General features: G+C 38.7%; 2 protein-coding genes and 1 long non-coding RNA gene across 5 annotated transcripts in view; all 3 read right to left on the reverse strand.

Moving 5' to 3' along the window:
- The window catches only part of LOC136265857 (uncharacterized), a 425,715-nt gene that overhangs the window by 246,015 nt on the left and 156,916 nt on the right, over positions 1 to 22,784 (reverse strand). The gene's annotated exons all lie outside the window — the stretch shown is intronic.
- Positions 1 to 22,784, reverse strand: part of LOC136265875 (uncharacterized) — an 83,836-nt gene that overhangs the window by 50,775 nt on the left and 10,277 nt on the right. Inside the window, exons 2-8 of the mRNA XM_066060817.1 lie at positions 20,749 to 21,217; positions 20,368 to 20,471; positions 14,538 to 14,635; positions 14,393 to 14,480; positions 14,251 to 14,336; positions 14,137 to 14,205; positions 4,391 to 4,506 (exon numbers count right to left, since the gene is read on the reverse strand). Of these exons, the coding sequence (XP_065916889.1) occupies positions 4,391 to 4,506; positions 14,137 to 14,205; positions 14,251 to 14,336; positions 14,393 to 14,480; positions 14,538 to 14,635; positions 20,368 to 20,471; positions 20,749 to 21,217 (1,030 nt within the window). The remainder of the gene's footprint in view (positions 1 to 4,390; positions 4,507 to 14,136; positions 14,206 to 14,250; positions 14,337 to 14,392; positions 14,481 to 14,537; positions 14,636 to 20,367; positions 20,472 to 20,748; positions 21,218 to 22,784) is intronic.
- LOC136265903 (uncharacterized) lies at positions 2,282 to 3,225 on the reverse strand. The gene is made up of 3 exons (XR_010705796.1): positions 3,148 to 3,225; positions 2,948 to 3,059; positions 2,282 to 2,540 (listed from the first exon to the last, which is right to left on the reverse strand). It is a non-coding gene; the product is annotated as an uncharacterized lncRNA (long non-coding RNA).

Raw genomic sequence — 22,784 nt, forward strand, 5'->3', positions numbered from 1 at the left:
AGAAAGCCAATAGTCACAGCCAGTAAGTATTATTAGTGCATTTCATGTTGTTTAAAAAAAGAAACAAAAAAATACATAATATAATTTAATTACCACTGCTTGGTTGGTGCAGAAATAAGATCAAGATACTCTAATAGAACAGTTACTTACTCTAATACAGCAGTCAGGAAACACTAATAATTTACTCTAATAAAACAGTCAGTGCTCGTGCATAATCTTGATTTGAATGCATATTTTTGAGCCTAGTGGGCTTGAATTTTGAGCATTGCTCTAAAACATAATAGGTAAAATTGTGAGCTTGCTGCTATTTCAAGTTTATCAATGAGAGAATGAAAGAACTTCTATACCTATGCAGTTGCATGGTAACCTAGCTGCATGCAGTTATGTGTGTGTGTGTTATTTGCTGCTATTGCAGGATTTTCAATGAGAGAATAAAAGAACTTCTATACCTATGCAGATGCATGGCAACCTAGCTGCAAACGGTGTTCATATTTGTTTGCTAGCGTGGCTCATTAAAAGATAATATTAAAAATATACATAAATAAATAAACAAATCAAAAGTAAAAAAAAAAAGGTGGATTGAGCGAACTTTACAAACCAAATTGTATACGTGAGTCCGTAGCTGCATGGCAACCTAGCTGCAAATTACATTCATAATTGTATGCTAACTTAGCCCATAGAATTGTGAATTGAACCGTTACAAAGCAAATTGTATATAGTAGATAAGTCCGCAGCTGCATGGCAACCCAGCTGCAAATGGCTTGCATAATTGTGTGCTAACTTGGCCCATAGAATTGTGAATTGAACAAACTTTACAAAACAAATTGTATATTATAGTATGTAGGTCCGCAGCTGCATGGCAACATAGCTGCAAATGGCTGTGCACTTGTCTGGCCCTTAGAATAATGTACAAACTAGCTACCAGCTACACAAAAAACAAAAATAAAACTGTATGTAGCTGTGATATGTAGGACCGCAGCTGCATGGCAACATAGCTGCATGAGGCGTGGCTGGTAGAGTAAAACAAGAATTCAGTCATATGATCATCCATGAGGCTGTAGTAGGTCCGCAGCTGCATGGCAACATAGCTGCAAACTCGTCCATTCCCTTGTGGAATGTGACAGTATGGGATTCCAATAGGGTCTTACTGCAGTTATTCTCCTACAATCTATTTGTATGTTTGCACTAGTAAATATGGACAGGTCATCCCCAAGCCATTAGGTTAGTGGGTAAATGAGACCAGTGTGGTACTTGGGTTTGTAATATTATACCAGTAGAAAGGGAGAAAGGACTTTGCGAATACAGGAAGTGCTGCAGTGGGACTCTGGGAACCTGTATATTTACCAAACCCAACCACCATCCTAGGACGGGGGTTGTATTCAAGGTCCATTAGTCCTACTACCAACATTAAAGAGCCTCTACAGCGTGATTTGTAATGCAACTAAACTCTCTACAGGATGACTTTTAATGTAGCTGAACTCTCTACAGGGCAAGTTGCTTGTAGCTGAACTCTCTACAGGGCGAGTTGCTTGTAGCTGAACTCTCTACAAGCTGAATTGTAACATGACTGAATTCTGTACAAGGTGACTTGTAATGTACTGTAGTTGAACTCTCTACAGGATGAGTGGCTTGTAGCTAATTTCTCTGCAGTGTGTGTAGTGTAACTGAAATCTCTATAAAGTGACCTGTAATGTACCCAAACTCACTACAGGATGATTTGTAGTACAAATGAACTCTCTACCGAGTGACTTGTTATGAAGCTCAACTCTTTACAGGGTGAGTTGTAATATACAAAGTTGAACTTACTTCAGGGTGACTTTCTTGTAACTGAAGTTCTGACCTTTAAAGTAACTGAACTTTCTACAAGGTGAGTTGATTGTAGCTGAACTCTAATAGGGAAATTTTCTACCTAAATGAACTCTCCATTTGTAATACAGTCAAACTTTCTAAAGGGTGAGTGGTTTGTAGCTGAACTTTCTACACGGTACGTTGTTTGAAGCTAAACTCTCTACAGGGTGATTTGTAGTATAGTTGATCTCTCTACATGATTGCTTGTAATGCAGCTGAACACTCTAATTGAGTACATTATTAGTACATTATTAGGTAGCTGACTGCTCTAATAGGGTGACTGCACCATAAGAGTATCCTGATTATGCATTTGCTACAGGTAGTTGCATTTTGTATTATACTGTAACTCAATGTTTTGTTCTTCAAAACCACTAAAAGGTCTTTCTAAGATGATTTATCCATCTACACACCAATTTTCAGCTTATTCCCTTGAGCAGTTTGCCTGGTAGGCATGACAATCAATCATTTTTATTATCAAAGCTTCAATAACTGATACACACTGTTGGTTTTTGCACACTATCTTCACAGTCTTTCACTTGATTTCTTCACAACCACAAAAGGTTTGAGGTTTGATAGTTATTGCAACTACGCACTGGTTTTCAGCTTCTTCTCACAAGCAGTTTATGTAGTAGTAAGAGTTCATAATAAAGAGGTATTACGTACTCTTGGTAGTAGTTAGGAATGCAACATTACTACACAAATCAAGAATAAGATGTAAAACATAGATGGATTACCATTCATTTTTGGCCTCACTAAATATTTAGGGTTGGGCGATATACTGGTATGACCATAACAAGGCTTACAGCTGGCAATAAACAGTACTGCCTTGTTTTTAAGGAAATGCCATACTGGTGCAAATGGTTATTACAATACTGTATCATAGCAGGGTTACAGCTGCTTCTTGATACACTACACACTTACACATGTTAACAACACCATGTTGTACTTGTCAATCAGTGTTTCAGTTTCCTTGTACTAGCAAACAAGTCTAACCCATGCAATACTATACGAAGCCATTAATGCACTGATCATTAGAATACACGAGAGACACATGTACCAGATGCAGCACTACTGTGATTCTGGAATAAAGATTACTCACATTAGTAAGCCTTAGTAAAAATAGCTATACATAGGATCTATACTTCCTAGACTCCTTTAAGATTTATAGGTATTCCATGGCATCTCCATATATTAGGTGTTTTTCCAAACTCCTGTAGTAAACAAACATCACCTATGTAAATATAGTGTAGTGTTTAGACCACAGCAAGGTGAAATACTCGAATTTCTTTGGCTACTTACAGGTATCTAAATCCTGTAGATCCCTTGTTCATGTCCCAATAGATCCCTGTCTCTGGGGTAATACAAAACATGGCAATTACGTGCCTGTAACACTGGCAATGCATGGGAATTTAACTGGATAGTAAGTGCTATTACAAGCTTGTTCTACTCACAAATGTTACATTTCTCGTGTTACAAGCAGCTGGGAAGGTACAATAAGCAGCAGCGAAGATACACGAATGAGCTGTGGTCTAAAGTAGTTAGACATTGAAACACAGGGTTCTACAGAATTTAGAAACACTCAGGCCCTGTAATAGCACCCTTGCTTCGCTTGCGCGTCACAACACAGGGCCTTTTAGGTATCTAAATTCCATAGAACCCTGTGTTTTGATGTCTAACTATTATTTAAACTGCTTTTGAGTGTACTTGCTATAGTATATACCATGATGTTTGCAATAATCATATAGTGATTTAGTTTACCACACATTAGTCCCAATAGTAGGAGTGCAATTAAACATGGTTTGTTTCTGTAATTGCACTGTAAAGTAGCCAATAAATAACATAATTACAGAAACCATTAAAGTGCAACAAGAAAGTGATGTGGTGAATATTCAATCAAATAGACTGACAATAGAAGCCTTTTAAGCACAACAAATGTTGATATTTTGAATAGACCACCAGAATTGCTGACATGTGAAGCCATTTTAAGTGCAAAAACAAATGATATAATAATAATTAGCAAATAAAATTAAGAAACCTTTTAAGTGCTGGAAGAATGATGTAATTATGGCTACACAGTACTGGACAGATGTGTACTACAAACCATGAAGGGTGATCACTATGTGATTAGTATGTAATCACACACATTTGAGTGCAATTATTGTACTTCATATCAGCCAAAATTGCACTCGGCTTTGCCTTGTGTAATTTTGACTGATACAGTACATGCTCAATTTTCCCTATTACTGCACTAAAATTTGTGTGATTACCTATACTAATCGTAATAATAATAAGCCCCACAATAACCGTGGGAGGAAATTTTCAATATCGCCCAACCCTATATATAGATGTCAGCTCTTTTAGTCACCAGTTACTTTTATTTTGGTAGATGTGCCCTTTTGTACTTTCATGGGGATCCTGCATACTTAATGATTTAAACAGATACTTAAATAAGGATTACTCTGCAAATAGGTGTAGATTGTGCTGACATACCCTTATTAGCCACTATTTACATGGCAATGCAGTCAAGTATATACATACGTACCTTTCCCCCATTGCAGTGGAAGTCGGTTTAATGCAGACAATGCAGTGTAATTTCCCTTATACCATCCACTGTCTTCAAGTAATGCAAGTGTGAATTCACTCAATATCTGATAGTCCCTGAAAATGAATAGGATGCAATATTGCTTCAAAAATGCTACATTAAACTATTATGCATATCATTATTCAGTGGACACACACCAAGAAACTAAATTAAATTGAATATGATATGTGTGTGACTGTCTTAATTTGTGGCCAAATTTGCATAAAGGAGTCTTCCAAACATATCAAATTTACCAACTCTGACAATTCACAACTTAGGATTGAAACATCATATGTGCTGCCTTAAAGTTTGGTCAGTAGTGAGCACCAACATAGCTAAATAGGTAAGGAAATCAGGTTTGTATGTATCTTTATAACTAGGTTATAATTGTAGATTTGGATGTGTGTGGAAGACCCCTGTTCGCAAATCCAGTCACATTTGACCAAACTGCAAACCAAACTGTTTGAATATCAGGAAACATTGGGATCACAAATGTAGATGCATGCATATTACACATGGCAGGAGAGTTTGAAGAAGAAAGTTAGGTGAATTTGGCAGTATTTAGCCAAACAAATTTGCCAAATTGTTAATCAAATACAAATCTGTATTGATTTATAACAAAATTTAATGCATTAAACTTTTTCTTGGCAATATCCTGTAGTGTCAAACTCGCCAAAATTTACTGCCATACAATGCATGCTTCATGGACTTACCATATCCTCCTTCGTGTCCTATTTATCTTTGCTGATAGGCAAGGTGTCGATTCGTAGTAGCACCGTGTAATGGCTTCCCCACATTTGTAGTGGAAATCATCCAAGTTTTCCATTGTGAGTGGATTGATTGTAGAGGTCCTTCTCATAGTGTTCTTCATTGTAATGCTGTGTAATGGGCTGAACATACTGTAGTTTAAAACGAAGTATTATGGCTACTTCACTATTTCAATGCATTCAGATGAAAACAATAAACCTGGCACCATTTTTTCTTTAATGCGGTATGCATGAGTTCACCAGTCATATTAATGTTAACAAAAACAGAAGACAAACAAGTACAAGGAAAAAATTAGAAATTTTAAGATTAATCAGGGATCAAATAATAAATATAATAAACAAGGGAAGTTGCCTACACCTGAAGATATACTAGTGGACATTTAATCCTTAACTCAGGTACAGACTGAAATAGGGATTGCATGTCCTGGACTACTACCTGTAGTATATCTTCAGGTATACGTGACCTCCTTTGTTTCACTACTTTTATTTCTAATCAAACTTAATTTTCCTTGTACTTAATTTTATCAGTTAAGTGCCACAGCATGGCAATTTTGATCTTGACCACAATAGTAGGGTTCCCCCTAAAGTGACGCATGAGGCTAAAATATTGTGTCTAAAACCATCACAGAAAAATCATACGCGACAAAAATCACCTTTACGGAATAGTCTTACTAAATTCAGTATCATCAAAAATAAACCAAGAAAACACTTACAGGCATCCGGATATAGAATTTTCCAAAATCTGTATTTTGGTACAGTCACAAGGTTAGAGGCCAAACAAAGAAGTGCACAGCCATTTCATGTCATAACAACAAACTCACAGATAGGGTGTGCCTTTTGTGAATGTCTACCTTCTGCACTTTGCTATTCATAATTAGATGGTCATCTTCTTCATGCCAGGAAACTATTATGAAGGTGATAATTACCCATATTGACACTAGTGCTGCCATGATACATTGATAGTATCGATATAACAAGGTGGTGACATGATATGATATAACCAATCAGTTAACATACAGTTCGCTCACCTTAATTCATCCCATCCGGGGGATTCCATATCTATGGCATTCAAGCTGCTGTACTGGGCACCCTTTCCCTTGAGGTGTGTGAATCTGTTACACCTAAATTACTATACAATGCCGAACTCCGCTTTCAGTCCTGTGTTTGGCATGTCCGAGGCTGGGCCACCCCCGCACCCAGGGGCCTCCTAGCTGATTTATAGGCTTCCTTAACTAGCCCTCAGCATTTTTTTCTGGTGGCTAACCTCCAGCCCCTTTATTATTATACCTTGAGGGAATACCCTTCTGGGGAGTGTATCCAATACATCACTCCCCAGAAGCTAGCCCAAGACAAAGTCCCCCAAAGGTCATAGGAAAATAACTTTTGGCTCCTCTTTAGGTGCCCAGCTCGTCCAATACCCATACGGATATTTATAAGTAGCTATGAAACCTACTTAGCCCTTCCCCTTATTCCAAGAGAGAACTCTCCTGTCTACCATGCTGACCAGATTGCAATGCCTTACACTTCATACAGTAAAAGAATAGGAACATACATACCAGTACAACACTGATAAGCTGGAGGTAGTTATCTCAGTTTGCTGCTGCTAGCTTTTTTGTCACTGCTGTGAGTTGTTCCCGTGGAGTACGCACATAGATTTGATAGGCGATACTCTCCCAGCAGCCCATAGTCTTGATCAACAATCCAGGATTCCTAGAGCTACTGCCATAGTGGCTGCCCCCAATCTGGAAGCTGTGGCCTGAGTACTTGCTACAGTCGATTCCCACCTCCTGTAGCACCTCACGAAGACTTGAGACTAACCTTGGCCAAGTCAAAGGCCAACTGTCAGCAAACTGGAACAAAGGCCCAGGTTCTGGCCCTTTTTTTGCCATGTAACTCAGGATGGCAGCCACTGGACATAGTGACCCATTGGTACGACCAACTATTACATTCACCCCAGTCTTAAAGGGGTCAGTCTTAGACTGCTTTAGTCTCACTCTGATGAAGGATGGTTGAGACATGCTGTCTACTGAAATATCTGGGAAGGACAGATGCTGCGATGGGTCAAAGCTGCTGGCGTTCTGTATTACTGCCTCTCCAGCCCGCAGGAAACTAAAGCACAGGCAAATGCATGCCCACAGCATTGAGTGATCCCAGTTACAGTCTTCCTCCTACTCCACATAAATCTTTCTCAGGATCACAGGAGTGATGGGTAGTCTTGTCTTTCCTGGGATGCCAGCCTGATCTCTCTTTAGACCTCTCACCACCATTAGCATACCCCATTCCTCATTTTCCCACCCTTATTTCCTGCCACAGAAAGAGGGGCTGACACTGTCCCCACTGATGCCGGGATCCTGGTGGGTGAGTACCGCCAAATGGGGAAGGTGGGGTAATGTCAAAAGGGTTGTCACTAGATTGACCACTGGAGCATGACATCAGGTTACACAGGTCCTGTGTCCCCAAAGCCGTTGAACCCATTGCACACAGCTGCCGTCTGGCCTTCCAATCAAACTGATACCATGCCATTCTACCCATCTGTTATTGTAACTTTGCCACCACCTCCAGGTGGGCAATCATGGGGGCAACCAGATCAGGCTTCTTCTGTGACATTATCACCACATAGAGAGCGAAGCAACAGGACCAAGTGCTGATGTCTGCCACCTTCCTGCTTTGAGGTTGCAATGAGGTAGCCAGCCCTAAAGAGCTACCTTTTGGTCTTGAGATAGCCCCTTCCTCCAGAGCTTGGATTGTTTTATTAGAGGGGAGCAGCTCTTCCACCTCAATAAAGTCCAGGTCCCATATGCGCTGGGCCAGATTTGATGGGACTGTTGGCAGCCCAGGTGCCACCACAAAGAAGGGTGGGAGTTTCCCTTTGCCACCTTCCAAATCCTGGGAAGGAACTGTGACTTCCAGTGGTATATTATTAGCTGCTGGTTCCATTTAGTGATCTAGAGTGACACCTACCTGTTGCAACTGACTGTTGCTGGGAATCTGTCCTAACTTCTGGCCTGAATAGAAACAACATGCAGGTAGTATCCCCATCTCCCAACCAGCTAGCCCCACACCAGCGTGCAATATCCCTCAGACCTTTGACCAAAGCTCATAAGCAGCCCCCCACCCCTCTCCTTGGGATAGGCCTGCCAATATTTGTTTTACTATAAGCTCAGGGTAGCCTGAGGCTACCTAGAAACCCTGTTCTACTCCCTCCCACACACATAGCTTCCAAACCACAACCATGTGACAGTATGTTACCACCTTTCAATGTTAAACAACAACCGGAACCACAACCTATAACCCCGTCTGGAGACATTTTGCTCCAGGAGATCCCAACCGCCATGGAATTCCACTGGTTGCCTCGCAAGTCTGTGTCACCAGCTTGCCACAACACGTGAGTGCGGAGACCTGCCCAGCATCTAGTCTTCCAGACTCCTTGCTGTGGGATTCCCCGGACACCAGCCACGATGACGATCAGACCTGCGAGACACACGAGAAAAACATTGCTACACCAATCGTTCACCAGTGGCCTACTCCTTCATGACTGCACTGGGGCCTCCTTTGCCCTTGTCATGCTCCTTGGTCACCCCCAGTGCCTTCTCCACTGCCTTGGCCATCATCTGTTCAATGACTGCGGTCTGTTCTGCGGAGAACTGGGAAGCTTCCTTCTGGATATCTTGGTAATCATCGTCACGATGCTGGGGGACTTCCTCCTGGCTATCACCATCACTCATCTTGGAGGAAATGACAGATCGGTAGGTGATAATAACAATCTTGAAAACTGTTTCAACTGCTGCTGCTTGTTGGTGAGCCACATGTCAAGCACTGCGCATGCGCTACTCCAGATGGCGCTCAGTAATGAATATTAACAAGCTCCAGTACAGCCCACGTCCCTACCTTTCTGATTAACTGCATTTATATCGATGGTTGATAGTAGCGCCGCTTAGTATAATGATGTGGGGGAGGCCAGACAGATAGTATTTGGCATTTAATTAAGTTATGTGTTGATGGTGTAGTAGTGGTCATAAGCCAACCTAAAAATAAACTGTGAGATTTAAGGCTTCTATGCAGTGCTGTCTCAACCATATAGCAGTAGTAAAATGAACTTAAAACCTAGTTACCATGAATAACTTTTACTTGTGGTATACATACAACTAAAGTTATAACTTACAATTAGTAGTATATATATACAGTATACATATATATCTTGCAGTTGTTACAGTTAGTTCTATAATACGTTCATATCGTGACATAAACCTTGGTAATATACAAGCAGTGTTGGGACAGTTACTTTTTATAAAAGTAACTAGTTACATATTACTTGCAACTAAACTATTTAGTTACAGTTACATATTACCCATAAAATAAAGTAACCATATTATATTACTTTTGTTAGTAACCCAAAAACGATGAAAAGTTCCTAAAAGTTCATTATTGACATTCAATGATTGACAAATACCTGTTTAGAAATAAATCACTTACACGACATAGTTGTATATATTCCTAGTCACTGTTAAGTCACTATGGCTAGTTACTCAAGTCAATAAAGTCTTTGTTTAATCTCATGAGCAGAAATCTTTCAAACCGTGCATCTAGATCTGTTCGTTTTGGCATTAATACTAGGGCTGGGACGAATATTGAAATTTAAGTTCGAATATTCGCTAATAAAATGTTCGAACATTCGAAGCTTCGGTGTTAGCTTTCAAGTTGTAGGTTTTCTTGTATTTATGCACATCCTTTTTAGGTTTTATCTTTCTAAACTTATTTAATAAGTTTGTAAGCATTTGGAAAGTGCATAGCAGCAGTACTGAATGACGCGATCGATCGATTGCAAATGGGTGTGTCCGCTATACTGCAATCATGCACAGGTAAACACCAAGTAATGACTAAACGTATGCTTTCCATGTATTATCTATCACTTTATAAGGTGTTTTAAGGCTGCAACTATGGTAGCAAGCCGAACTGCGATGGTTTTAAAGTGGGCGTGGCACACGAAGATCGATTAAGAAGAGACGAACGTTGATCATGCAAGAGGAATAAGCAGCTGCAATAAAGATAACTAATTCTTTCGTAAACTATGAGTGCATTATGAAGCTTCGAAGGATGCTTTTATAATTCGAAGTTTACTTAACCTTCGAACCCACGAAGCATTCGAAGCTTTGTCCCAGCCCTAATTAATACAAGTGCTCCTAAGCTAAAGAGTTGCTCTACTGGTGCACTTGAGGGAAGTGTTGTATTGTACTTCAAAAAAACTTTATTTACAGTTGGATACTTCCGTAAGCATTCAAGCTTTTTTGCATCACTGAGATATCTGGTAGCTTCAGCATCTACATTGTCGGTTGAGGTTTCATCATCACTGTCAAACTCATAGAAGTCTTTCTTCTTTCTTCCTTTTTCTTGGGATTCTGAGCTGACCTCTACCACCTGAATTTCCTCATTTTTAAAAACACGTATTTCATCAAGCAGTATTTGTTTGTACTGATCCTTTTTCTCTTGGATTTCTACCCATCTTTGTTTAAACTTTGTTTGGAGAAGCTACAGCTGCAACAATTGCATCATGGCTGTCAATTAGTGCACTAAAACATTGCCTGATTGCACTATCTATGGAATCAACAAGTCCAACGATTGTTGGTAATAAAAAGCTCAGACTTCTTTGTCTTCATTTTCTTAATTGTGACCCAGCCTGACAAAACCGGGCTTATCGCCTATTTAAAAGTATCGAGAAATACTGGTTTTAAGTATTTAGTGTGTTGTAGCTCGCCAATGGTTGAAGCTATGTGTACCAACTTTTCACACGTTTTACACCAATTCCTCACCTTCCAGAACATCCACTGTGCAAGTAGCCAACAACTAAGTTTCCCACCATTTTAGATAGTTTTTAAACCAAGGTTGACTGTACCAGGCGAGCTGCAAATTGGGTGGGAGGCGGGGGCCCTGGAAGGCGAGCTGCAAATTGGGTGGGAGGCGGGGGCCCTGGAAGGCGGGCAAGATGGTGTTCAAAAATTGAATTGGAAGGCCAAGGGATGAATTAGGCCAAGTTTTGAGCCAATGAGGTCTCACAACTGGCTAAAACGAAAGGAAACTCACAGCAGAGGTACTTATTCAACACCACAGAGCTGTACAGCCACACACAGTCATTCCCAGGCTGACCAGAGCTCCATTAAGGCCCCACACCACACGTACGGATCGCCACTGGGCTTGGGAAAAGCAGCCAGCAAAACCAGACCACTCAAGTCTAGCTGATTTTAAATGTGGAATTAGATAGTTTATTCGTGTAGCTGTGTGTCCTGGGTGAAAAATCGAATCTGCTGACATGGGCGATAAGACCGGTTTTCTCAGACTGGGTCACAATTATGGTTTCCAGTGTTGGCAGCAAAGTACTGTAGTAACAGTTATCTTCACCTTGGAGTATATCCAATCCTCGCAACAGTGGCTTCAATACAATGCAGTATTCTTTCAAAAACATTATCTCTCTCTCATTAAAGCCATGCAAAACAAATTTAGCACATAAATCATTCAGATCTGCAAGGGAATTCTCAACCACTCTTTCTATGGCATCATAATAAGAGTTCCAACGAGTTGGAGAAGGAACTAAAAGCTTTCTTTTCAGTTTTTCTTGCAGTTGATCTGAAGCAACAGTCGAGCGGCTGGCCTTGTTCCAAAGAGCCATGCATTTACTAAAAGCGCTTCTGTATAAGCTCCTAGATGCTGGAGATGACGAAAGGAATTTGTCAACATCAGTGCTGGCAACCAAGTTGAGAGTGTGAGCTGTACATCTCTGGTGAGGTGGTAATTCATGATCAATTTGTGTTGAAATCTTGTGCATCTACTTGATCAGGCACCATCAACTCTGCTACATCTACAAAAGTCACTTCTTCTTCAAGCTCAATGTTGTCTTCAGTATCTGATGATTGTGGAACAACTAGAACTGGTAGTGCAAAAGTGGTAAAAGCTTTGACAAAATTAGACCCATTGTCAGTAACTGTGGAACTTACTTTACCAGAAAGCCCGAAGGATTCCTGGACACTTTCAATTTTAGCTGCAAGAACATCGTATGTGTGACAACCCATGACTCATGCACAAGCAATAGCAGCTTTGTGGCGTTTTAATGTACTGGGATCTATCCAGTGCACGGTAATCCCTAGGTAACTTCTTCTGTTAGCTGACCACACATCTGCAATTGTGCATACTCTTTCCACCATTTTCAATGCACTCTTCACTTTTGCTATCATAGAGTCATAAGTCTTGTCCAAGAACACAGTGAAAGACTTTCTGTTGGGAAATTGCACATTGCTTGAAGATATACCACACACCAATTTACTAAAATCTGGAGACTCAACTGTTGATATTGGCAACATATCTTCAATAATATATTCAGCAACCAAACCTCGCAACCTTGATGGATTAATTGACGAACTCATTAATGACAGTGTGCACTGCCTCTTTGTCTGGCTTTGTTGTTCATCATCATCACTGGCCAATTTTCGTTTCCTAGTTTTCTCTGTTGTCAATGGCACTAGTGATGTCATTTTATGTACTGTACTCAAATGCTCCCTAAGGTTTGAAGTAGTGTTATGAGTGTTTTGTTACGTGGTGCACACAACTTACACCAAACTTGTATGTTTTTGTCACCTTCTTCCAACACGGTGAAGTAGTGCCTAAGCCTCCATTGGTAGAACGTTGCTTTCTTTACCTCCTCCACACTTGCACTGCCATTACCATCATCAGAGTCTTGTAGCTCCTCTGCCATTGCTGAAAATCACCAGCCACGTGGAATAAACTTTTAGCTATAATCTACGCTTGTCTCAAATAACTGTAATGTGTGTGTGTGTGTGTGTGTGTGTGTGTGTGTAGCTAGCCATGTGATAGAGATTATAATCACATTCAAGGGAGGGTAAAACCATTTCCTGTATGGTCAGTAACTTAGATTCATTAGTTTGAATATGATTATTTTGAGGTGAGTTGCAGGGATGGTTGATAATTTCATTACTGCCACGGTATTAACATTGTTACATCTAGGTGTTTAATTCACTCCATAAGTAACTTGTTAACTTTTCTAGTTACCAAGTCGTTAGCTACCGTTTGCTATTTAGATAGTTATAATGTAAGTTATTATTAAAACAGTAACTTTACTTTGGTAGCTAGTAGTAATACACGTTACAGTTACTTCGCTACTTTAATAGTAATATTATTACATAATATTTGATACTATGTAATGCGTTATAGTTGTGAGTGAAGTAACTTGCATTATATTACTAGGTTTTATAGCGTATATCGTTATATTACTTAGTTACCAAAAAGGGTAATAATATTACATAATGCGTTACTTTTGCATTACCCCCAACATTGAATGCAAGTATAAGAAAAATTAGGAATTTTAAACTAGAGTAGGAACAACGTAATACCATGATAAAAAGTACTGAAACAAGCAGGATTGGAGTGTCCAATTGCTGTAAAACAATAAGAAGCAAATATCCCTACTTTGCGCTTCATTTTTCTTATACTTGTTTGTGAACCTTTTCTACAAGTTCATGACCACTAAACACACTATAGTAGTGAAAATTAATTTAACTGGATTTTGAAAACAGGTCTTTAACACTCATCCATATAACATAGGAGCTGTATATAGAACTTTTTTTTATCCAAGAACTAATTTAAAAAAAATCCATTTAGCAATGTTGGTGCTAACTATTAACCAGATTTGAATTTCCTTCAATTTGTCTGAAACTATAAATCATTAAATTTGGTAAATTGGATGTGTACGTGGGAAGACCCCTTTTTATAAAACCAGTCACAATATTACACAACAGTTAATGACAGCACCATATACGGGTACATACAAGTAGTCAGGAAATCACTAGTACATGTATACAATAATGCTAAAGTAACATAAATAAACAATATTATAATATGCCTCCAAGGATAGCTGCACTGATAGTTACACTGTACCTGGATAGGTAACCAGTCATCAGCTCATTGTTAAGTGTCCTCTTATCCCAGTGAGAACTAACAATAATACTGCACTTTACCACTCATAAAATAACATGGCATCTTGTGATGTACCTTGCTGTTCCTGAACCACCTTCATTTTCTAGTGCAACACCCTCCATATCTTCACAGGAGTAATATGATTTTGCAACCTCCAGAGTCTAAATCAGTGCATCACATGTTTAAAAGAATTACTGTTTACAATTTAAAGACAAACCTTTGGGCCTGTAAATATGCTGATGAATCCATATGGTCCAGCAGCTATCTTTCTTGGATTATAATTAATACCAGCATCAGTAACGAAACTAAAAGGTATATGCACAAGTCACTATATCCACAGTTAGATAGTTGTAGCAACATACTATTCATATAATCGACTAGAGAATCCCAGTGCATGGATTATCTCATGCATTATTGTGTAATATATAGTATCAGTTGAGCCAGCATAATCTTCAAGGATCTGTGTATATAAAAACAATGATAAGATGAACTTATTAATAATGGTATAGTGGCATTAAAGCATACATGCTGAAGACACTGCGCAAAAAAATGTGTTTCCTGAAATTTTGTGTATAACAAATTGTGACATTTCCTTGAGACAGAAATGTCCGAATGTATAAAATTCTTGGAGTAAAGGAAATTTAAATGGAAGGAATTGTCACAGTTAATTTAATCTATGTAAAGGGAATGTACCAAATTCCTTTCAGGAATTGTGCATGAATCATCACAATTTTTGTGATAAACTTATACATTTCTAGAAATTTACATTACATACATAAACACCATGGAAACATATCATTTTGCACAGTGTTAGCAGTGGCGGATCAAGACTGTAAAGTCAATGAGATTTACTCTGAGGCATGGTTAATGTAGTGATGCTATCAGACCAGCTACCTAATCACTCCTCAGAATCTTTCAATGTTTAACTATACCACCTAAGCCTTTAAAAAAGCAACTAGGGGAAGTTGTTAAAATAGCCATAATAATATTATGAACTAAACATCTACACACAATGTTATAGAGAAGTGCTTTAGATGTATCAAGATGCTGAAATAAATCTACAGCACTAGGATAGCAGATTCAAGTGATTTTACAAAGAAAGAGAGGTAAATGAGCATATTTTGATAAGTCCTTCATAAAAAAAGTTTAGTTCCTACTAAATTTAAATACTTCAACCAGCATGTGCATGATAGTGCTGTTTCAAAAGTGGGGTTTTATGGAACCCTTAGGACACCAATTTATCTGGTTTACTGAAGGAGTCACTTTTAATGCAGAAATACAAATGCACATGATCGTGACCATTAAAGTATGTTAAAGAACAAGGGAATATGCTTTACTAGTACTTACATGTATAAAGACCTTGACAGCCATAGGTTACTGTTTAAGACGATTTCTGTGTCTGATATGGTATATATATACGCGTAGGTGGGAACCGAGCAGAAATGGTTATATATCAAGACACATGGTAGTGTGTCGTGCGGCCCAAGAAGCCGGCGCATAACACCCGTGAGTATATTGACAGGAAGAAAGAAAACGCAATTTTCGCACCTCCGTAGCTCTGTGCTTCCTTGATGAAACAAGACGATTTTTGCTGTGGACATGCCCTCCAACTGCAGCACTCCACATTCCAAATTTGAGCGAAATCGCTTTGCGCGTTCCCGAGATATGCGACTTCAAAAATTGGCTCAGTTTCTTTGTTTTTTTTTTCTTCTTCTTATTTTTCTTTTTCTTGTCGCACACTTACAAAAACTGCTATAAAACTCAAACGCCATATCCGATTGCCTTGAAATTTGGCACACAGAAGGGGGATATAAAGGCGCATCTCGGTACCAACTTTGGCTGGAACATGATAAACAGGCAAAGAGTTATGAGCGATTATTCACGAAAAATAACACCAATATGTTGTCACGCCTACAGGGTAAACCGCGTATGGGAAGAAGCTGAAAATCGGTGGATGAATAGGTTAACTATTGAACCTCAAACCTTTTGTGGTTTGAAAGAAATCAAGCTAAAAACCAGGAAGATACAATGAAAAAACCAACAATGTGTAACAATTATGCAATCGAGATTAGCTAATAAAAAAAACGACTGCTTGCCACGCCTACCAGATAAACCGCTTGGGGTAATGCTTTGAAAATCGTTGTACAGATGGAGTAATCATCTTAGAAAGGCTCATCAATGGTGTAGAAGAATCAGACTTAAAGCCACGGAGTTATAACACGAAATCCAACTTGGTGCAGCAAGTGCGAGATTGAGATACTCTAATAGAGCAGTCATCCTAATAGAGCAGTCACCCTGAAGAGAATTCAAGAGATCAGCTAGAAATAAGAAACCTGTATAGAGATCAGCTACACACAAGTCACCCTGTAGAGAGATCAGCTAGAAGAAGTTACCTTGTAGGGAGTTCATGCAACTATGGAAAGAGATAGTTCAACTAGAAAAAATCACCTTGTAGAGTTCAGCTACAAAGAAACCACCATGTAGAGAGTTCAGCTACAAACAAATCGCCCTGTGGAGAGATCAATAGAAGAAGTTACCTTGCAGAGAGTTCAGCTACAAAGAAACCATCATGTAGAGAGTTCAGCTACAAACAAATCTCCCTGTAGAGAGATTAGCTAGAAGAAGTTACCTTGTAGAGAATTCAGCTACAAACAAATCTCCCTGTAGAGAGATCAGCTAGAAGAAGCTACCTTGTAGAGAGTTCAGCTTCAAACAAATCACCCTGTAGAAAGATCGGCTAGAAGAGGTCACCTTGTAGAGAGTTCAGTTACAAAGAAACCACCATGTAGAGAGCTCAACTACAAACTAGTGACCTTGTAGAGACATCAGCTAGAAGAAGTTACCTTGTAGAGAGTTCAGCTACAAAGAAACCATTCTTTAAACAGCTCAGCTGCAAACAAATCACCTGTACAGAATCCAGCTACAAATAAATCACCCTGTAGAAAGATGAGCTAGAAAAAGTTACCTTGTAGAGAGTTCAGTTACAAAGAAACCATCATGTAGTAGAGAATTCAGCTACAAACTAGTGACCCTGTAAAGATATCAGCTAGAAGAAGTTACCTTGAGAGAGTTCAGTTACAAAGAAACCATTATTTAAAGAGCTCAGCTGCAAACAAATCACCTATACAGAATTCAGCTACAAACAAATCACCATGTAGAGAGATCAGCTAGAAGAAGTTAATTTGTAGAGAGTTCAGCTACAAAGAAACCATCATTTAGAGAGTTCAGCTACAAACAAATCTCCCTGTAGAGAGATCAGCTAGAAGAAGTTACCTTGTAGAGAGTTCAGTTACAAACAAATCACCCTGTGTTAGATCAGCTAGAAGAAGTCACCTTGTAGAAAGTTCAGTTACAAAGAAACCACCATGTAGAGAGTTCAGCTACAAACTAGTCACCTTGTAGAGACATCAGCTAGAAACGTTACCTTGTAGAGAGTTCAGCTACAAACAAACCATTCTGTTTAGAGCTCAGCTGCAAACAAATCACCTGTACAGAATTCAGCTACAAACAAATCACCCTGTAGAGAGGTCAGCTAGAAGAAATTACCTTGTACATAGTTCAGCTACAAAGAAACCACCAAGTAGAGAGTTCAGCTGCAAAGAAATCACCCTGTAGAAAATTCAGCCACAAACAAATTGCCCTGTAGAAAGATCAGTTAGAAGAAGTTACCTTTTAGAGAGTTCAGCTACGAAACCATTTTGTAAAGAGCTCAGCTGCAAGCAAATCACCTGTACAGAATTCAGCTACAAACAAATCACCCTGTAGAGAGATCAACTAGAAGAAGTTACCTTGTAGATCGTTCAGCTACAAACAAATCACCCTGTAGAGAGATCAGCTAGAAGAAATTACTTTGTAGAGAGTTCAGCTACAAAGAAACCACCATGTAGAGAGTTCAGCTGCAAAGAAATCACCCTGTAGAAAATTCTGCCACAAACAAATTGCCCTGTAGAAAGATCAGTTAGAAGAAGTTACCTTGTAGATAGTTCAGCTACAAACAGACTTCCCTGTAGAGAGATCAGCTAGAAGAAATTACCTTGTAGAGAGTTCAGCTACAAAGAAACCACCATGTAGAGAGTTCAGCTGCAAAGAAATCACCCTGTAGAAAATGCAGCCACAAACAAATTGCCCTGTAGAAAGATCAGTTAGAAGAAGTTACCTTTTAGAGAGTTCAGCTACAAAGAAACCACCCTGTAGAGAGATCAGCTAGAAGAAGTTACCTTGTAGATCGTTCAGCTACAAACAAATCACCCTGTAGAGAGATAAGCTAGAAGAAGTTACCTTGTAGAGAGTTCAGCTACAAAGAAACCACCCTGTAGAGAGATCAGCTAGAAGAAGTTACCTTGTAGATCGTTCAGCTACAAAGAAATCACCCTGTAGAGAGATCAGCTAGAAGAAGTTACCTTGTAGAGAGTTCAGCTGCAAAGAAATCACCCTGTATAAAATTCTGCCACAAACAAATTGCCCTGTAGAACGATCAGTTAGAAGAAGTTACCTTGTAGAGAGTTCAGCTACAAAGAAACCATTTTGTAAAGAGCTCAGCTGCAAACAAATCACCTGTACAGAATTCAGCTACGAACAAATCACCCTGTAGAGAGATCAGCTAGAAGAAGTTACCTTGTACATAGTTCAGCTACAAACAAATCTCCCTGTAGAAAGATCAGTTAGAAGAAGTTACCTTGTAGATAGTTCAGCTACAAACAAATCTCCCTGTAGAGAGATCAGCTAGAAGAAATTACCTTGTAGAGAGTTCAGCTGCAAAGAAATCAAATTTCAAGGCAATAACTCTTTCCAATCTGAAGTTATCAATTGTCAAAGTTGGCAAATTGGATGTGTGTGGAAGGCCCCTTTTCGCAAATCTGGTCACATATGTATTATATATATAATTTGTACATTTACTGATAAAATATTTAAAGTACATCTACTTCATCTTTTCTTCTTCCTGTAGTAAAGAAAAAAAACATAGGTTAAAAAAGTCCCAAAGCTGGCCATAGGCCGGCTTTGGGGTATACAAATACAAAAAGAAATGAAATCTAATCCAAAACAGCCAAGCTGTAAAAAAAGTGTGCGGCCCTCAGAAAGGCTATGGTGAAAAAAGATGTGAAATCCAAGGTGGCAGCCAAGAAATGGCTGTGATGGTAGGTTAATGGTAAAAAGTTTAATAATGACAATTCAGGTGAATTTTTGTGCCGCTTCACAAAATTTACCTGAATTGTCATTATTAAAATTTTTACCATTAACCTACCATCACAGCCATTTCTTGGCCGCCACCTTGGATTTCACATCTTTTTTCACCATAGCCTTTCTGAGGGCCGCACACTTTTTTTACAGCTTGGCTGTTTTGGATTAGATATAATTTGCTCAGCAACTAATATTTGGGGAAGCGCATATTGGAGTATAAGTGTAGTTCTAATCTTCCCTTCATAAAACATATCTGGGTGGAACCAATCAAACATGTTTAAAAGTTAACAAACAAGCATATAAAAGTAACTAGTAACTTATCCCCTTTTGCAAAAGTAACTGTATATACTCAAATAAAGTAGCACAGAGCTATATACATATGCAAGATGTTAACAACACACTGGTGTTACTCATCATCTTCTTTAACCCACTGGCACACTATTATGTGTCTTGATCAACATTTCTTTCAAGTTGTATACAATAATTTGAATATATACCACAGATGGAATTAAAGATTGCACCATCCTAAACTAAATTTGCAACACAATACTTGTACAGAATGGGTCAGGACTGCATTTTGTATATTTGGGTAAACTGCCTATGAAAGATATGGCAAACAGTTTTTCACTGACCAAACTAAATATATTGCTGTTATGCCCATTGTGAAAGGTGCTTACTATACGTTCAGTGACTTGCCACACCTGTTTTTTTTTTAACTACAAGTAAAGCCTACATTTTCAGCTGCTTAATAAGCAGACTATAATGCTCACATTGATGTTGACAGATAGATAGTGTGTAAACACGCAAATTTAGGTTACAGTAGCAACATGAAACACCAAAGCAATTCTATGAAACTAAGACATACATCAACTGAGGGATAGTAGAATAATAAGTAACATCTGCATTAAAGTTGTACACTGCAATGAATTTTAAATTGAAAAAGAATAACATTACATCAGTATGCATGCTACTTCTCTATAATAATAACAATTTTGTACAATAATACTGTATTACCGAAGGACATATATTGATGTGTCCCACCACAGGTCTGTTGTTATCACTGCTGTCCAGCACACAGTGAGAGGCATAAGCCACAGAACCACTAAATATACATGACACTAAAACAAAATAAGCAAGTATGTACATGTGTGTTATACAGTTGTACATAATTATACACATTGCATTACTTCGAAACCTAAATGTACACATACATCATAGTACAATAATGTTACAGTTGACATTGATGCCTATTAATATGATTCATTAGGTTAAAAAATAAAACATGCTTCTGCTATGAAATAATGAATGACTAGACACAATGATGATAGCATGTGGGTGATTCAATATTATAGCACAACCACCCACACCTCTATGAATACTATAATATAAACTTACAACTAGATGATGCTGATACAAACAGCAAATAGTCAGCATTAGGGAGTCCAAATCCATTTGGACCTTGTAGAGTACATGATGAGCTTAGATTATATAAAGTACACACTTCTCTAACACCAATGTATGATAAGGGAATTGTCCCATAATCTCCACAGTCATAACTACTCTGAGATGGTAGAGGTGATGTACATTTACCCTTGTTAACTCCAGAAGTGTATTCAGTACAGTTCGGTGGTATGATAAGATTACCCTGTACTGGATGGACCATCAGAATACCCTCCAGCGTCTTAATGGCCTGGGACAAAATACTGTTAGGTCCTCGAATGTATGGATCAGCTGAAGAAGTAACACTGACAAATTCAGGGTGTATTCTGATGTTAGCATAGATTGGTGAAGTCTGTCTCTTTTCTACTTGTATAAACAGATTCTGACTTGCAAGATCAACTATGTAAGGGTTTTTCTCTGCAATCTACAGAGAAAATGCACCATAATAAAATACAAAACATAATAATATTGGCTATCATTTAAAGGAAGTGAAATTGTACATGTACTACATTTATTGTCTCGGGTAACTGTTAGTATTGTAGTATTGTCAATGAATATTACCATTTGTAGTTGTGTACAATTCAGCATTGAATTTGTAAGATCAATATAGCTATTTAGTGTATAAAGAGTATTGCTCTATTATGTGAGTCTAATTATAGTTTTATATACTATCTAAGCCTAGTGTATATAAAGCTGAAAGTCACTATCTTTGTCAGGTTGCTAACTTGGCAGCCAACATGCATATCAACATGACATTTATTGTAAAATTAAGCTCACATCATCTAGTAACTCCATGTTTGTTGTTAAAAATTGCTACATACTTTTGTACATTCTGTACAGAGCATTGAAGGCATTTGTGTAGAGGAAAATCTGAGCTAAATTCCTGTCAAAACCATAGACATTCAGCCCCTAATAACTGTCAACCCAACGTCCAGTAGGCTTGAGTCTGCATTGTATCTACCCTGTATTATTAGGGCTGTGCGATAATTAAGATAATAAGATTATCGAGATAGGTACAGTGTATCAATGAAATTATCGTTATCACTGGGACACCCTTAGAAAAACCTGGTGGCTTTTTTTTACCACTCAGGAAAAAACCAAAAAACTTCTCACTCTGCTGTGTATGCCTAAAATTCAATTGTCACACAACTGCCGCCAATTACAGATGCCATCTATCTGAGACCACAGCTAAGAGAAATTCAATGGGTGGGGGGGAGGGATCCAACCTGTTCACACACATGGCCCAGAGTGAATTAATACACACTACACAGCATTATTTATACCATGCATCATGTGACACTACTACCATATTCATGTGAGAGCTTATTTTCTTGCTAATTAACTGCATTCAAATGCTAGAAAATACATCTCCCACACCATACTACTACGCTTACACTTGATGCATGCTTTACATTACTACCCTTACCAATTAACACATAGGGTTTGTGCCACCACTGCTGGTTGGCTATTTTTGTAACAACTTAGAGCTACAAAGAAAGCTGTAGATAATAAGATATGGTCCCAACTTCTTGGAGACCTGCAGCCTGCTTTCTATGCTGTCCTTGACATAACCGTCTTTTGCATTTTCAGATTTCCACCTTCCATGCCTCTTAAACAGCCTATCTGGGACTCCTGCATTGGCAGCAGTGGTAGCTCCTCCCGATCTCAAACTGTGGAGTCCAAATTCTGCTGCTGAGAATCCTAAGCTGGTTAGCTTCTTGTTGTATAGGTCATTCATGCAGGTATAACTTATCTTACCAGATTGTCTGAGTATTTCACTACGTTTTGTGTTTTGAATTGCACAGAATAGGAAGCACTGGTCGTTACATCTTATGCCTGTCCTTTCTATATAGCACTCCAGCATAGCTACAGGGCATGTACTGGATCTGGTCGTGGCTATCAGCACTTCATCTTCTGAAAGCGAAAGAAACCTGCAAACCCAAGTAAGCAAGCAGTTTCCAGCCTTAGATCCGAGAGGGTGCCAGAGCCAT

Source organism: Dysidea avara, chromosome 1 (assembly GCF_963678975.1).
Source record: "Dysidea avara chromosome 1, odDysAvar1.4, whole genome shotgun sequence".
NCBI classification, from domain to species: domain Eukaryota; kingdom Metazoa; phylum Porifera; class Demospongiae; order Dictyoceratida; family Dysideidae; genus Dysidea; species Dysidea avara.